At 38.7% G+C, this 17,884-nt stretch overlaps 1 protein-coding gene across 7 annotated transcripts in view; it reads left to right on the plus strand.

Annotated features, from left to right (window-relative positions):
• The first annotated feature begins 342 nt into the window (after positions 1-342).
• The window catches only part of LOC126995652 (probable ubiquitin carboxyl-terminal hydrolase FAF-X), a 51,765-nt gene continuing 34,223 nt past the window's right edge, over positions 343-17,884 (plus strand). For 3 of the 7 annotated variants that reach the window (XM_050855403.1, XM_050855409.1, XM_050855410.1), the window contains exons 1-15: positions 343-495; positions 7,914-8,071; positions 9,846-10,032; positions 10,315-10,427; positions 10,710-10,822; positions 10,988-11,276; positions 11,607-11,791; positions 12,190-12,328; positions 14,481-14,591; positions 14,738-14,884; positions 15,687-15,785; positions 15,947-16,054; positions 16,320-16,590; positions 17,045-17,145; positions 17,548-17,762. In XM_050855403.1, the coding sequence (XP_050711360.1) occupies positions 8,006-8,071; positions 9,846-10,032; positions 10,315-10,427; positions 10,710-10,822; positions 10,988-11,276; positions 11,607-11,791; positions 12,190-12,328; positions 14,481-14,591; positions 14,738-14,884; positions 15,687-15,785; positions 15,947-16,054; positions 16,320-16,590; positions 17,045-17,145; positions 17,548-17,762 (2,144 nt within the window). In that variant the 5' untranslated portion in view covers positions 343-495; positions 7,914-8,005. The other 4 variants (XM_050855408.1, XM_050855405.1, XM_050855406.1 and 1 more) reach the window with 4 other exon arrangements.

Below are 17,884 nucleotides of genomic sequence, written 5' to 3' on the forward strand. Positions count from 1 at the left end.
TCGGTATTCTCAGACGTTTCCGCCTCTCACATCAACTACTTCCAAAGGCCGAAAAGGAGATTAATCAGGTTTCCATGAGGGTTTTTTCACATTCAGGGCACAAAAGAAGGCTCAATCTACCACCTGGGTCATCAAAGTACCCCTGGAAATGCCCACAACTCTTACGAAAGCCGTGTCAAATATGTGTACTTGGGCGCCGAATGGTCTGAGAATATGACCCCCAGTAGACCTTACTCACTATTCCCTCTTTCCTTAAATATCTATCTTTGGTGGACCAGGGTCGCAAACTGTGCAGGTTATACTATTTTTACTCCAATAATAATAATGATAATAGTCCCTTTTCCGCTCCCCGCGCGCCCTCTTTTCCTTTGGGCCCCTTCGCGCCCTCTTTCGGGTGGACGCGAGAAGCAACTGTGGTGTCTATAGTCTGTGGCTCTGCACTAGTGAATGGATATACCGACACCTCGTATTTACCGTCGCCGAGCACTCAGTTAAGTACGTATGTGTGTGCGGCGGGGCTCTTCGGGCGGCCAAGGGTATCCGGGGCGGGAGGGGCTGGGTAGCGGCCTGTACCGGTGCCGCCAGAGGTCGATAATGGCTCAAAAACTCGTCGCATTTACAGTCGCCATTTTGAGGAGAGGGACCCCTCCTTCTGTCAGCTGTCCTCTGTGTTGGGTCACGTCCGGGCCGCTGGTCAGGGTCTGGCGGTGGCTGGATGGCGGGTGGGTCTCCGTAAGGCGTCCACCTCCCTCTCTCGCAGGACTTTGCAGCTTAACATGTCAGTAGTTGCTCGGTACGCCAGCGAGAAGTGAAGTCGCCCTTTGTAGAACTTACCGACGACACTTTTGGGGTTTATCCGTCATATATGTTTGCCAGACTCCCCCGTGTGGCGTCTCAGGGCTGCGGGGTGACTGCCATCCCGGCCAACCACCAGGTCACCCCGGGGGTCACACGTTACAGGTATAAGGGCCAGGTGCAGCTAACCAACCCACTCGCCTTAGGTTCTTTTCCTAACTCCTCAAATGTTTTAGGTTTCCGATTTTGCCTGTAGACTGCCAACGACGTGGATTTAGGGACAATAGTTGACATATTTTTGTGGTAGTTACAAGTCACAAGCAGGCAGTGTGTCTCCATTTGTTAACAGCCCTATTGATCTTGTGTCCAGTATTACATCATGTGACATTAGGAATTAGCACCATTGGATTGGTTGACTACTGTGGTCATTGTCTATTGTACTTCCCCGAGAGAAGACAGGTGCAATAATTCCAAACAAACAATAGCAGTGTGTCCCTTTCTGAGCTATTGATTCAGTGTGTTTTCAATTACTTATTCATGTGACATTTGGTGTTCAGTAGATCTGGATTGGTGGAAGTTTGTCTTATCTTTTCCTTGTGGTGTCAGCCAAGAGAATCAGCTGTGTCCCCATTGTTGAGCTATTGAGTGTATTATTTACTTTGTTATATACGGTAATACATTTAGGTTCAAAGGATGGGATGGATTGGTGGATGGAATATCAGTGTTACCATTCTTCAGCTCAGTAGTATTAATTAGCATTAGACCAGTAAATTTTGTAATGACTTGTTTAGGCTGGCTGGCTGGTTTACAAAATAACCTTTAGCCCATCTGTTTGCATATTGTGTGTAAAAGCACTGATTTGAGATTGACATTTAAAGTCAGAAGTCCCCAGAAGTGTGAATGACTGTCTTGAATATGATTATGCAATACCAATCAGTACAGTAAGGCTCACTGCCAAAGGGTTGATATGTAGTAATTTCTTGGTGTCTAGGAAAACTTTGCTTGATTAGTTTTATTTTAGAACACTGATGTGTGAAATGTGTTTATTATAGAGAAACTGTAGTGGCTTACCTGGTAAGAATACCAGGCCAGCTCAGTGAAAAATTTAAATGGTGTAATTTGTGAATTAACTTCAGTTACAGCCATCATGGTAGGATAATAGAAAGGATTGTGGGGGATAAAGGATGTTAATTTGCTCAGGAATATGAGTTATATATGGATTGTGTATGAGTATAATGTAGAGGGATGGAGTTTGTAGCCAAATATCTAGAGCCTTTTAACCTAATAGTGGGATAGCAGAAGCAGTTCATTTTACCAAGATTATTTACTTTCATTTGGCAGCTGTATGGGTTTTGCTTACTATTAATGTAAATTTTAAAAGGAGATATGTATGAGTATGACATATAGTCCACAGCCTCATATCTTATCTCTTGCTTGTTGGACCTTTAACTTGGTGATGCAATATTGAATCACTGTCATGGGGCCACAGAGTCAATGGACCATTCAGAATCTTTTCATATTTATCTTGGTTATTAACCCAGTAGCAGAGACGGGCCAGATTTGTATCTTTACCATGTACCTGCGACAGGCCAATTTTTTGCCAGGATATAAACCCCCCAAAATAGATGATGCATAAACTGGTCACAAATGTGTTGATATATATGTATTATGAAATGGTTTGCATGAGTGATGATTTTTCTCATTTTTCTCGCTTAGAGGGGCTTTTAAGAAACATGATCCCCACAGCTACCAGGTTAATATGGAGCAAGTAAGAATAAAAATATAGAAAAGTAAACTGTAAATTGTACAATTTTATGTTTTCACTCGGTTACGTAGAAATGCTAATACAGGCTTTATCATGCAGCCTAAGTTCCTTTTACCATATATTACACATTGAAACTAGATACCTATTGTCATGAGATGAGAGTAATTACACCCGTTTTATTTCTAATTAGCAATAATTTGTGTGTAAAAAATATATATATATATATATATATATATATATATATATATATATATATATATATATATATATATATATATATATATATATACTATACATTGTAATCCAGACACTGATCAAATAATATTATGGTAGCAGATAATTATGTCTTGCTTTCAAATTGCATGTCTTACAGGGCTGCTTATGTAATTGTCTTATAACAGGATAAAACACATTGTCTTGTGAATTGGTCAGGAGAGGGGAGAGAATAGTATGGAGAATTATATAGATGCTCTTTAGATATTTGCTGTGAAAGTTAAAGGAACTTTTATATAAAATTTCAACTTTGGAAATTTATATCAGATATTATATAGTAGTCAATGTAGCTCTATCTTATGAACATTAATGAGACTGCATAAATGTTAATTAAACTAAAAATAAAAAATAAAATAGCACTATTGCTTATGTGAGCCAATTTGATCAAATTATGCAGAAAATAAAAAAGCCAGAAAGGCTATTTACCTAAATCATAGTTTAAAACTGTTTATTACATACCCAAGATATGTGAGAGCAACTTTATCTGATTGGCAGTGTAATGTGTAATGTCTTATATAATTTACAATAGTTTAGCAAATGAAGTAATTATGATGCACAAGATAAATTAATTTGTACTCATTCTAATACTCTCCAGAAATTTAAAACGTGGTGCTAGGAAATGTATTTTGGCGTCCAGCATAATATTGCTCTCCCACTGAATTTCAGTGAGGATACAAACTAGAACTGTCTAGGTCACAGCAAGGGTGAGATGTTATTAGGAAGAATGGTATATTTAACAATTACACTTCTATATGAGCTGCATCATGCATCACCACCTACCCAAGTAATCGTTCACACCCATCTTAGCTCCATTGGTATTCAAATTTGCTTAGCATGCTCATAAAGTATAAGGGTAGAGGTGAATGTGCCTGATGGCGAACTCTCTTCATCTATGTATGAAGTCATAGAGAAGTAAGTTGCAGCATATACAGGTAAAGCTCAGTTATATGCATTTATATTATCCACAACTCTAAATCATCTGCATGGAGACTCAAATTGGCAAACTTATCACTGTATCGTCGCAAGGTATGTTAAGTGAGGTAAATTATCCACATTAAGAATGAAGTGCGCAAATCAATCACAAATGCATAACTTATTTAGGTAGAGGAAATGATGCTTAAGATTATTACAGTAAATTCCTAACAATGTAATTGAGTGGGGAATATGGTGCACAAAACTATCACTAAATCTGCATTGTGCAAAGGCTTTATAGAGAGTAGTGTTCTGTGTAGTGCAGCAGTTGGGAAGCTAGTGACTATCCATGGATTCATCTGCCATGCCTCTGTACACTTGGGTCCTGGCTGTTGCAGGCTGGCCTCCCTATGTCTAGTTTTGCCTTGCTTTCTTGCACACTAAGTGTAAGTATTGTGAGGCATGAGCAAGGCAGTCATGAGCTGAAGGAATGTGAATGGATAAGAGACACATGGTGTCCTCAGCACTTATGAAAGAGAGTGGCCAGGTTACCTCGAGCATTTTGTGATTAGCACAGCAGCAGTGAGAGACACTAGGTGCCTCATATCCCCACCATGCTTGGGACAAAAAAGGGATTGAATGTAGTAGTGTCTGGTGGAAGTTTAAGTACACTTGACCTTCAATTTAAGGGAAGCATCCCGCATTAATACTTCAAAAAATCAGAAAAATTTTAAGTTTTCACACGTCTTTGTACACGCCTCGGCTAGCTTGTGACAAAATATTATGAAGAAATAAGCAAAAATGACAGTTATGGCTGAATTCCCCCCTCCCTCTTCTGCTCATCACTTACGTCATTATAAAACACTTGCCTGCGCCATGATAGGCTGGGGCCGACTACCATTCAGGACCCTCAAGAAAGTCTACCGACACTGTAGGCTGGCAAGTAAAAAATAAATAAACAAAGCTATATTCGGTCTTTTTCCGCTTATTTAAGCTAAAGTTTAATTATATTTTTTTTTTATATTTTTTTTGTAGAAAGAGAATCAAAATATTATTTTTTTTTTTTTTTTTTTGTTTTTTTTTTTTTGCCTTTTATTTTCTTATTTTCTTTTCTATTATTATGAAACTTTAAAAAACTTAAAAAGTCAATATTATATATTATATATATTCTTTTTTTTTTTTCAACCTTCAACCATCAGCAGTCATCTTTGAAAATGAAAATCCACAACTTTTTTTTTTTACTCTTGAAAATATGGGATAAAAAATATAAGAAAATCTATATTAAAATTAATTTTAGCGCTGTACGCCAAACGGAAAAGATCCCTATATTCACACACAGGTGCATACATCGTCATGTTTCAGTGTAGAAAATAACCTAAAAGAATACCTCACGATGGTCTTGGTACAAGAAGGAGCAGAGCTGACATAAGGACTCCCAAGAAGCCAAGAACATATTTTCGATTTTGAAGAAACCGAAATTTCAGAAAAAATCCATCACTGACACGAAGTCCTTCAAAAAAAAAAAAAAACTATAAATTTTTAAAGAACAGTACATCAAAAGAAAAGAGGAGGCACTGAAGTAAGTTTTTATATTTTTCTTTTTCAATCAAGGGACAATTAAGGAAAAAAAAATAGTAAGGTCAGTTTTTTTTTTTTTTTTTTTTTTCAAAGGGAGCAAAATTGAAAAAATATTTGAGAGGAGATTTGTTGAAGTTTTTTAAAAAAAAAAAGTTATTTTTTTTTCCTTATATATATGTATCAACTTATAGATCTGAAAGTAAGCGTATATGACTTCACCATAAGAATACATCTCACATGTATATAATCAGGATCATACATTAATTATAATTCAGACTTAAAAAAAAAAAAAAAAACATTTGACTACAGACTTATTTTTTTTTTGTAGAAAAAAAAAAAAAAAAAAATAAACTTTTATTTATATTTTTCTTTTCAGAGTAAAGAGTAAAATTTTAGTTGTAGTTTAGTTTTATTGATAAAAAGATGATCATAAATAATATGAATTGAATCTGTTTTTTTTTTGAAAAAAAAAACTGAAAAAAACTTCTGAAAAAATTTTTTTAAACGTGTTTCACCTCCTCAGGAGACTTGGGTTGCCAAGATCCTTGTAAACCGTTCTGATGAACTGCAACTTCTCCTTAGGAATCCTGGCATGGGGCATTTAAATGCCTTAAAGGGACACTGTTCTTTAAATTTTAGAAAAATAAACTTCACTGTCTGATATTTCATGGCATCCCCGCCACGTTGAGTGAAAAAAACATTTGTCTATAATTTCAAAAATATTAGTCAAAAAATACCCCCTTGAGTCCAGCGGTTCCCAACATTATTTTCAGGCGACCCCAATCATGCACCTCTAGACATGACTGTAACCCCATTAGTTTAGTTGTATATATATTATTATTATATAATAACACCATGTTTGATATTTTGAGGTCTTGGCAACCCCGCTTGGGGTTGCGACCCCAGGGTTGGGAAAGGGGGCCCTAGATGCTCCCCTTAACAGACCTTGATTGAATGGATTTTGGATTTATTTGACTCAACTGCTAGTGGGTATGCCTAAGTTTCACAAGGTCCAGTCTTGCTGTTCAGAACAACGCAGATCGGTTATGCAAGACTTTTTTTCAGTATGTCTGGGAATGTTGGTCCTTCCTTCCACAGTACCGGTATCCTGATTTTTCATATATCTATAAATGTCTCAGCTGAATTAATGCAAAATTTGAGGTTTGCAATTACGTTACTGTACCGTGGTCAGTTGTACACTAGGAGTCTGGCAGATACGGTGTGAAATGTAGGACTTGGGTTATCACCAACCACTGGACACAATAATTATGCCACATAAGTACAAATCTTCGCGGGAGAGCAAGGGGAGGAAATTTCCTCCACTCCAAGCTCTGAACCAAAAGACATGGTTTAACATGTTTCTGCTTTTTAAAATGTAGCTATATATTTACATGACTTTATGCATTATTCTTGTGACATTTTATGTATAATCTATCGTTAGAAATCAAGGGATTTTATCATTCCGCTGATGAATTTTTGGAACTTTCACAAATTATGATACCTACTTATTAAAATTAATTTGCGTAACAATAAGTTTGTATGACAGTTTTTCTGAAATAAGTTAAGATGCTAACTAAGGCCATGCTGTATTACATTCATTTATTTTACAAGAAACGATAAACACAACTAGAATATTGTAAAATGAGTATGCTTGATACACTTGAATCATATATATTCAGTACCTCTACAGATTCCATGAAGGTTGTCAAACTCTGCTTTTAACCTGATATCATTGGTAGATTTATGATCAGTAAAGAATAAAAAGTAATGATGGGTGTGGGAGTGCCTAGTGTGGCACCAATCATAAACAGGATGTGTAATCTTTAAAGTTCCTGGTAGTCCTTGTGTGTTATCTCTGAGGCTCCAAATAAGGAAGCAACGCTCCTGTTATGAACTGATGAACTGTGAGGACTGAGGCCAAAATAAAGTTGAGAGTCTTTAGACCCTTGTTGAGTCAGTGTGTGAAGTTAGTTGATGTATGTGGCAATGTTTATAAAGTTTTGCTGAGTTTAATGCGCCTTGATCACATGGCCCCTGATGTTACAACCCACCAAGAGGAGTGAAGTTAGTTTGATGTGAACTTGTGGAAGGATAACAGTTTGGTATCATGGCACAGTAGTAGGTATATGAAGACATGGGCCCTAAAGGGATTGGTGCTGTCTGCTGCACCACAGACTTGTCAGCCATGAAAATCATGAACCTGAAGATATGACTGAGCAGATTGAGAGGCAGACGTGTGTTAGATTAAAGATAGGATTCTTTCCTCCTCCGTTTTCACTCGAAGGTCCTGCACGTGTTTGCCGAAAGATAAAAGGTTGCACAACACAAGTGGAAAATGTGTATGTGCAAACATAAACCAATTAGCCCAATCTCAGAATTGTTTTTATTTTTTTATTTTTTATTTATTTATTTATTTATTTATTTTTTTTTTTTTCCTGCAACCCAAAGTGGTAGTAGGTCAAAATCATCAGGTTCAAGTTTGAACAGTAGATAATAAGTAATCTAATGCCATGCCTAATGTAATCCATGTGCAACTGTAGCATTATGATTGACCTTAACCCACATCTAACCTGATTTATTTCTTCCACAGCCCAAAGTGGATGTATGGTTAGAGGTGTGGCATCCGGTCGTGCCACTGGGTGAGGGACAGGCAGGCCAGCACCGCCGCCTCACAACAGCGCTATGACCATCGCAATGATAGCCAATCAGGACCACCCGCAGGAGGGACCACCTAACACCCCCCCACAGGTATGTGTTGTGCTGCTACTGCTGCCCCTCTGACCACCAGTACTTCAATATTTTTTGCCACCATTACCCTTTTCTTTGTCTGGCATTATTTCATGCCCTCCGTGGTGTAGTAGTTTTCATGTCTAGCTACAAATCCGTGGGCCTTGGTTTGAATCTCGGCCTGTTCAGTCTGCACATACCCCACCCGGCTGTTAATCCTCTCTTTAAGGCTGTTCATTTGATTGGTACCTGGAAAAACCTGGAGAAGGTCAAGTTTATTAATCCAGATCCCCTGTGTCCTAGGACAATGGGTTCTTACTAAACTTAGGGTCAAGGGCCAATGAGATGGGAGATGACCACCAAGGCCACACACAGCTATAGTTTATGCCCCAAACTTTTCCTTAATTATTAGTATGAGTGGTGACTGAGGGATTCTGTACTCTAAAGTTATATGTTTCTACCCATGGCACACAGTCAGCCAAATTCCTGGTCTGGATTCATTGGGGTCAGGCCTGCAGCCCCTACCCAAACAAAATGGAAGTAGAGGTCAATGATTATCCCAACCCAGTTCTGCTAGAGGGCCCACCCATGCAGTAGATTACTGTGCTGAATTTGCATTGAACAAATCTGCCACCTGTGACAGGTGCATTTCAAAGGAATACTACAGAATTGAAAGAAAAGTTGATGAAAACAGAAATGAAAACTTGTTTTGAGGGTGGCCAGGATGGTGCAGATAATGTGTCTGCCCATGGAATCAGGCACACAGTAAACATTTGGAGGGTTCTGTATGGGGCTTTTGGAACATCTTGAACCTCTTGGATGATCTGCTGCTGTGCTTGTCAAAGGAACTCAGAATACTGAAAGGCGAATATAGTGGGATTTGAGACAGGGAGGACGGCATGATCAGTAGTGAGAGGTACACCCATCTGTCCTAGGGGGATAGCTCTAGGCACGTACAGCCAAGTGCACCCATGTGTTTTGAAGTTACTATGGACGTGGGGTAGTGAGGGGATATACCCTCTTTTCTTGTATGTAAAGTGTACCCTAATTTTGGGAACCATACACTTAATGAAAAACTAGCTGAAAATGTCAAATATTGTTTATTTGAAAGAGGATGTGACATCGTTCTAGCTAGGGTATTTCTTGATCATCAGATGGCACCTTAGTTTGGGGGTCAACTTGTATGGCAAGTATAGGCCTAACCCATAATTTGGAGCTAATAATCTTGAGGTTGACATGTAACCACAATTTACAGTAATGCACAACAAGAAAAATTGTCAAAATCAAAGAACAGTTCGGAGCGGATGTTGTTTGAGAGAGGGCTGCGGCGTGACTGATGCGCACAGTAGTACAGTGCTGCTCTTGCCAAGTAGCTTGTTCGGCAACCGAGTTATCGTACGGCAGCCTGTACAATTATGAGTTTGAAATTCTGTTCGAGAACTGATTTGTTCGAAAAGTGAAACTTTCAAAAACTGAGATTTGACTGTATACAGTCGTCACCCAAATAGTACGGTTTCCCAATAGTTCAGTTTCGGTTTTATACGGATTGTCATAGAAGATCTTTTAAGGATTTTTAAATTTCCTGCTCGTCGGGAAATTTAAAAATCCTTAAAAGATCTAAGAAAATCCACATAAAACCGAAACCGAACTATTGGAAACCATACTATTTGAGGGACGACTGTATATAAAGCTGTCTTATTCAATAAAATATAGTATTCACCAAGTTAATCTCTTAGTGTGTCTTTTATTACCTTTAGATCATGTTGGTAAGCACCTCTTTCCTCCTTGTAAACAGGGTGGGGATGGAGAAGTGCTGGGTGAGGGTGAAGGGGAGGACATGGGTGGGGGGGAGCCAGACTTTCCCCTGGATGCCCTGGCCCGCCTCGATGAGATGATCCACCGCCAGCGCTGGGTCGTCCCCGTCCTGCCCAAATGTGAGCTAGAGGTACTCCTGGAGGCATCCATTGATCTGTGCCAGAAAGGTGCGTCAATACAGCTTTCAACGCTTGTGCTGTGAAGTACAAGGGTTTGCTTGTAAGACACAAATTCCCGCTTTTCATTGTCAGCACTTTGAAATATATTGGACATTGTTTTTTATGTTTAGGCTCCCAAAAATACAAGATAACACAAATCCTTAATTCTTCAAACAAATGTATTTTATGTTAAAATGTATTATTCAATGACTATGTCTTTTGGGGTGATTGACTAGCTGTTTTAGTCTGTATTGTATCATGTTTTTTATTGACATTTATCATCCCTAACAGGACTGGATACCAGAAGTGAAGCATGCCAGAGGTTCTTCAGGGAAGGGCTCACCATATCTTTCACCAAAATCCTCACAGATGAAGCTGTGAATAGTTGGAAGTATGAGATTCATGTAAGTACAAATAAAGAAGACATTGCTGTCCTGACTCCAGTTTATCTAAGCATAAAAGGAGAGCTTTTTTATGCTAGCATGTCATTATGATAACTTTACCATCATTAGAAAGTTGAAATTATTAACATTACTGCTCTCATTGTGAATTTGGGAACCATTTCATAAACTGATAATAAAGGAACACTATTCTTTTGCAGTGTTTTTTTTTTTTTTTTTTTTTTTACCTTTGTATCTAAGGCTAAATTAATCAAACTTTGGATTGATACCCTTTTTTTTTTTCAGAGATGCATCTTGAAAAACTGCGAAAAGTTAATAGAATTAGTTGTAGTGAAGCTGCACCAGGATTGGTTTTCTTTACTAGACCTTCTTGCTATGGTGCTGAGTCCCAATTCCAAGTGAGTATATTGGTTACTCTGACCATTCTTGTTGTCTAATTGCTCCCAGTATTGTAATACTGTACCTACATGTTAGATAGGGAAATCATAGCAGATAGTGTTTTTGGTGTGAGATATCAAAGATATTTACTTCAATTTTTTAAAATGAGAATTCATTTGTTTCAGATTTCACACATTTAATGGCACTCGTTCCTCGGAGACAGTACAGCAGGGATCCCAGATCCCAGACTATGAACTGTATGCTAGACCTCCAGACCCCAGAAATCCTAGAGGGTGGCTGGTGGACCTCATTAATCTCTTTGGCAAGCTCGGTGGCTTCCAGATTCTTTTAGAACGATTCCAGTCGGGCAAGAATCTTTCTGTTCCAGTCATCTGTGCACTCCTTCGGCCCTTTGGCTTCTGCTATGAGATGCTCACTGTTTCAACTATAGAAAAATACTTCATGCCTATTGTAGTGAGTATCAAATGTTCTTTCTCACCCATTATCTAATTAGAATCCCAACTCACATTATTCTACAAGAGCACCTCTATATAGTCAGTTTCCTATTTTCTCTTACCTTTTCTTTGTTTTCCCCTTAACTGTTTCATAGCAGAATTTTCTCCAGGCATCCCCATTGTATCAGGTTCTCTCATACACAAGAACCCATGCAAGTTTTTTTTCTCAAACAATCTTTGTGCAATTATATACATTGTATTTTTTACCATTTCTCTTCCTCAATTGCCATATCAACACCCTCAGTATAGGAGGTTTTCTCACACCTACCTCTTCCCATACAACCTGTAGGAAGTAGTGCCTGCCTTTTTGGAAAATCTGACGGATGAGGAGCTGAAGAAGGAAGCCAAGAATGAGGCCAAGAATGATGCTCTGTCAGCCATCATCAAAGCCATCAAGTGCCTGGTGTCCCGTGTCCCCAGCCAGGAGGAAACTGCCAAAAACCTTGAGATTTTTAGGTTAAAGATGATACTCAGGTTAGTGAATCAATGTATTCTTTGTTTTCCGTATTTATTGTACTATTCCTTTTTTATATAGTCATCTCCCAACATCTGCTGAGTATAGCCATAAGTGATCTAACAAATGCTCTAAACCCCATTTTATTACTTGAGAGTGCCATAAAAAGTCAGTCATTCAAAAGCTTACAGTGCTAGGCAATCAAACAATAGCCATATAAGAAATTGAATCAAATTTGGGGGCTATGGCCTACAAAATTTTAGTAATCAATGGGAACTTAGAGGCGATGTGAAAAGATGTTTTGCTGCAGAGGATTTCAGAAAATGTTTAGGGATGTGCAGTCAGCCTATACTTCATATACCAATTTTTTTTAAATGGATTCTACATATACATGATTGGTTCTCTTTATCTCCTTCAGGTTACTGCAAATTTCATCATTCAATGGGAAGATGAATGCGCTCAATGAGGTGAACAAAGTGATCACTAGTGTTTCCTACTACTCACACCGCCATGGCCCTGTTGAGGAGGAGGAGTGGCTCACTGCTGAAAGGATGGCGGTAAGGATCTTATTGCCTTACCATCACACTCATAACTCCTCTTTCCCATCACCAATATTTCTACTGTGTCTTTCTCTTTACCATTGTTAGTGCCACCACTTACTCTCCCTTCAGTGGTAAGGATCCTCTACCCCTGCCTAAATTCAGTTACTTATGTCTCACTCCAGCCACCATTTTTGCTTGCTTCACCTGCACTACCATTATATGCTCTCCCTTTAGAAATTAGGAATCTTTACCATAACCATTACACTGAATACTCCTGCTACTTAACTTTGACTATCATCATTACTTGCTTTATACAACCTTTACTGCAGCCACTGTCTCCCTGTGGCAGTAAGAATCCTATGCTAGATGCTATTACCATGACATTTATAATAATTGTCTTTTCACAGTGATCTCCACCATCACTATCATATTACCATTGCTTGCCATTTGTCATTTTCACCTCCACCATTTGTTTTTCCTTTATTTCAATCAAAGATTTGCTGGGATTGAAAACACTGTATTGGTTCTTGGTATAATGCAAAGTAGACCACGTCATAATACTTTGGCTAGATGTCATGACACAATGTTGCAAGAACTTTGTTGCCATGAGTCCGTCAATTCCTCTGTCAGAAAAACAGATGGTGATAGAGGTTAACCCCTTTTGACCGCAAAAGTTTTTCTCGGGAGATCCCCCTTGAACGCAAAAGTCAGTGGAAAATGAACTTTGAAACTGAGAAAACGTCATAGAAGATGTTTTATAGAAAAATTTCTGACGCACCCTGCTGTGAAGTCCGTTTCTTTCTAGATTGTCGCATTTGGCTGGAATTCCAAGATTCCCCCAAAATTCCAACTTTTTACTGGTGTAACGTACAGAAGAAAAAAATTGAAGAAAAGTTGCTCATTTTATCATGATGGAGTCTGTAAAATATAGTTTATAATCTTTGACCCTGAAATTTACTGCCTAGAGAGAACCAAAGTTGCAGTGGAACAAAAAATATTTTTTTGTAAATTTTTGTTGTTTTTTTCATTCCGGAATGAATCTCATTGAATAAAAGTTGTAGGAAAGCATCCTTATAACTCTATTGTGAAATCAGATATTTATTTGGCTGGGATTCCATGATTCCCATAAAATTCCATCTTTTTACTGATACGACATACAGGAAAATTTATTGAAGAAAAGTTGCTCATTTTATCATGATGGAGTTTGGAAAATATAGTTTGTAATCTTTTACCTGGAAATTTACTGCCTACAGAGAGCCAAAGTTGCCGTGAAACTCGAAAAATCATTTTTGTAAATTTTTGTAGTTTTTTCATTCTGGAATGAATCTCATAGAATAAAAGTTGTAGAAAATCATCTGTATAACCCAACTGTGAAGTCAGATTATGATTTGGACTGACCATTTGGCTGGAATTCCATGATTCCCCCCAAAATCCAACTTTTTACTGGTGTGACGTTCAGGAAAACTTATTGAAGAAAAGTTGCTCATTTTATCACAATGGAGTCTGTTAAATATAGTTTATAATCTTTTACCCAGAAATTTACTGCCTACAGAGAGCCAAAGTTGCAGTGAAACTTGAAAAATAATTTTTGTAATTTTTTGTAATTTTTTTCATTCTGGAATGAATCTCATTGAATAAAAATTGTAAAAAATCATCCATATAACTCAGCTGTGAAATCAGATTATTATTTGGACAGACCATTTAGCTGGAATTCCATGATTCCCAAAAAATTCCAACTTCTGCTACCCACTCCTCTGAACTAGATATTGGTTCATCTAGAACATCACTTATATTAGTGGAGGTGTCAAGACTATGCTTAGCATGCACACTACAAGCAGAAACTAAAGGAACACCGCCGAAAATGGACGGCTGAGGGAACAGAATTGCTCTACAGACGCCATGATGCGTAGCCGGGAACTATAGACTATTTTTAGCATGGAGTAGTGGTAGGGGACGTCGCGAAAACAAAAGAGGTGCCAGTTAGTCACTTAGCATCAACAGAGACCTAGTTACGCACGCCCTTCAAATTCCAGAAAGCTCCTCACTCTCTGGCTCTGGCGTCATGCTCGTTGCCCACGTCTGATAGAACTACATGATGCCAGCAGCATCATCGTCATTAAGGGGTTAAGGAGCTGCCCCCAACTCACCCCATAATGCTGTGTTTCAGGAGTGGATCAAGGAAAACAGAGTGCTCCAGATTGTGCTGCGAGATTCCCTCCACCAGCCACAGTATGTGGAGAAGCTTGAAAAGATCATCCGCTTCATAATCAAAGAGAAGGTGAGAAGGGAATGCTTGATGGGTTTAACACTAAGCTAGTGTTTGCAGTAAGAGAGAGAGATTCATTATTCTATCAGTTCAACAATCAGTCAGCCAGTCCATCCGTCCATCTATTTATGTATTTAATCACAACCTCCCCATCACAGGCCCTTACACTCGAGGATTTGGATGACATATGGGCGGCGCAGCACGGGAAGCATGAGGCCATTGTAAAAAATGTGCATGACCTCCTGGCAAAGTTGGCATGGGACTTCTCCCCAGAACAACTTGACCACCTCTTTGGCTGCTTCCAGGTAAGTTGTGTTGTTGTCTTGTTGAGCCACCTCACTGAACCAAAATTTTGCTTGTAGTGATACAGACTTCTGTAAAGTGTAAACTTTTTTCCCACTCTTGCTTGTAAACAACACTGAAATAGCAAATATAGGAAACCCCATTATTCAACAAGTTTCTACATTTGGAAATGCATACCCTTTCTCTCTGTGTTGATATGCAATCCTCGCTATTTCAACATTTACGTTTCAAATAGTGAGCTAAACATCTGTCTGGCTGCCAGATGGTGGTACAGTCAAACTGAATATGTAAATCATAATATTATCTCTTCATTATTGATTGTTGTATTAGGCCATATTTGCATCTTTAGAACAGGTGTGGCAGCACATGGTCTTGTAGCAGCATGTAGGTGGTGATGTACATTTTTTTTTATCAGCTGCGGTGTATCTTCCTCTCTGACCACCTCATCCTTAACAATTTTATTATTTGACCACTATCTTTGAAACAACCTTGTTAAATAGCAGAGGGTCCTTTAAAGAGTTGACTATGAAGTTATTAAAATGAGGGAGACTAAAAGCAAAACTTACATTGCTAAAAGAATGAAGAGAAAGAAAGAGGAACAGTAGTACTCAAACATGTTTGAACATTTTCACCTTTTTTGAGTTAGGAAAGTGAATAAAAAATTAGTGGAGCTGGTGAGTCCTCTCCTTGAATTTTATTTGCAGAATATTTCCCTACATAGAATGCATAATGGTGAGACAGCTTTAGCTCCAGGTATATGAGGAGTTGATAGTATTCCTAATTATTTTTCTCATTCTTTCACAGACAAGCTGGAGCCAAGCCAGTAAAAAGCAAAGGGAAAAGTTGTTGGAATTGATTCGAAGGTTAGCAGAAGATGACAAGGATGGAGTCATGGCTCATAAGGTTTGTCCTTATACTTTGAAAATCTGTTGGGAAATCTATATGTGGGTAAAAGGGATTCATGAAGGTGATATATATGAATTGATTATACTCTGTCAAGATTTTGGATGTATATGTTGGTTCTCCGCATTTCTTATGAGTTCCCCCGCTACTCTTCCACACAGGTCTTGTCACTGCTATGGTCCTTGGCTCACTCAGATGACGTGCCCACTGAGATCATGGACCAGGCACTTAACGCCCATGTCAAAATCCTAGACTACTCATGTTCACAGGTCAGGCTTCTTCCATATCCGCCTCAATGCATCCCCTTCCTCTACATTTCTCTATCTTTAACTCTGTCACTGAAATTATCATCTTATTAATGAATGACATTCATTTAGCCAGTCAGAAAAGCACCTTCTCATTCAACCAGTGAAACATCAAACTAGTCCTTGAATCATTGAAATAACCTGAGCAATCTAGTCAGCTAAGTAGCCTGTTGATCAGTCAGCCAACCAGTCAGTCAGTGAGTTAACGTCATCAATCCTGTCACCATAGGATCGGGATATCCAGAAGAAGCACTGGCTGGACCGGTGTGTGGACGAACTCAAGCATGACAAGTGGGTGCTCCCAGCCCTCAAGCAGATAAGAGAGATCTGCTGCTCCTACAGTGAGGCCCCACCCAACTTCTCCCAGCACCAGCGCCCCACCCCCCATGTCAGCTATCGCCATGACATCATATCCAAGCTGCAGAACCAACATTCCCTGGTGGTGCTTGTGGCTGACAACCTCACCACCTACATGAAGAACATCAGGATAGCAGCTAAAGGTGGGTGTGGAGGGTGTTTTACTAGCTGCTCATTAGTTTAATTCAGAAATTTTTATTATTTGACATAATTCTCCAAGATTCTCTCTCTCTCTCTCTCTCTCTCTCTCTCTCTCTCTCTCTCTCTCTCTCTCTCTCTCTCTCTCTCTCTCTCTCTCTCTCTCTCTCTCTCTCTCTCTCTCTCTCTCTCTCTCTCTCTCTCTCTCTCTCTCTCTCTCTCTCTCTCTCTCTCTCTCTCTCTCTCTCTCTCTCTCTCTCTCTCTCTCTCTCTCTCTCCACTTAAATAAGTGAAATCATTAATCACTTTGATTCCTCTAGTCCACATTGCACTTTTCTTCTATTATATCCTTTTTTCGGCTATCTTTAATTAAAATAAATGGTAGCAAATATAACATGAAGTGTACATGCAGTAATGTCTGTGCCATGTTGCTTCACTGAACATTTTTTATATTTTCAGAAAATCCTGATTTGAATCCCGCAGACATAATACCAGATGGAAGATATAATCACATATACCAGGTTCAAGAGCGACTAAGCTTCCTGAGATTTTTATTGAAGGTGGGTGGTGTTGATTTGTATTGCATGTATAGTACAGGTCATGTTTCAGTACCCAAGAAACAGCTTTCTTATTATTAGAGTTTGAAGAGGATCTTCTTTTACTTAAGTCTTTATTGAATGATTCATGGACCTATGTGTGGTTCACTTTATTTGAGGTGGGTATGATGAAAAGACTGCTTATAAGGTTGTGGAATGGAGGAAATGGAATTGAAAAGTCTGGTGCCTGATAGAATAGAAAAGGGGAGTATGGGAGGAAAATCAAGTTATATTGTAAAAGAAAAAGGTACAGGACAAAATTTGGTTATATTTTATGAATAACAAGTTTATTGAATGTTATTTCATTATTTCTCTAAAGGATAAAGTTCTAATAATATGTGTATATTTTTCTATGTACTTCAACAGGATGGACAATTGTGGCTGTGTGCACCCCAAGCCAAGCAAATATGGAACTGTCTGGCCGAAAATGCAGTCTTCACAGTGGACCGCGAGTCATGCTTCAAGTGGTTCTCCAAGCTGATGGGTGATGAGCCAGACCTCGACCCAGAGATCAACAAGGACTTCTTTGAGAACAACATCCTCCAGCTTGACCCATCACTGCTCACCGAAAATGGCATGAAGTAAGTGATAACATTGTCTGTATATACCTGTATGCCCCTGAGACTTGTTGATGAAGAGTACTGGGAAATTACTTAAAAGGAGGTAAAAAAAAAAGTTAAGGTTTAGGACTGGGCCCACCTCA

The sequence above is a fragment of the Eriocheir sinensis genome, chromosome 8 (genome assembly GCF_024679095.1).
Source record: "Eriocheir sinensis breed Jianghai 21 chromosome 8, ASM2467909v1, whole genome shotgun sequence".
Lineage (NCBI taxonomy): Eukaryota > Metazoa > Arthropoda > Malacostraca > Decapoda > Varunidae > Eriocheir > Eriocheir sinensis.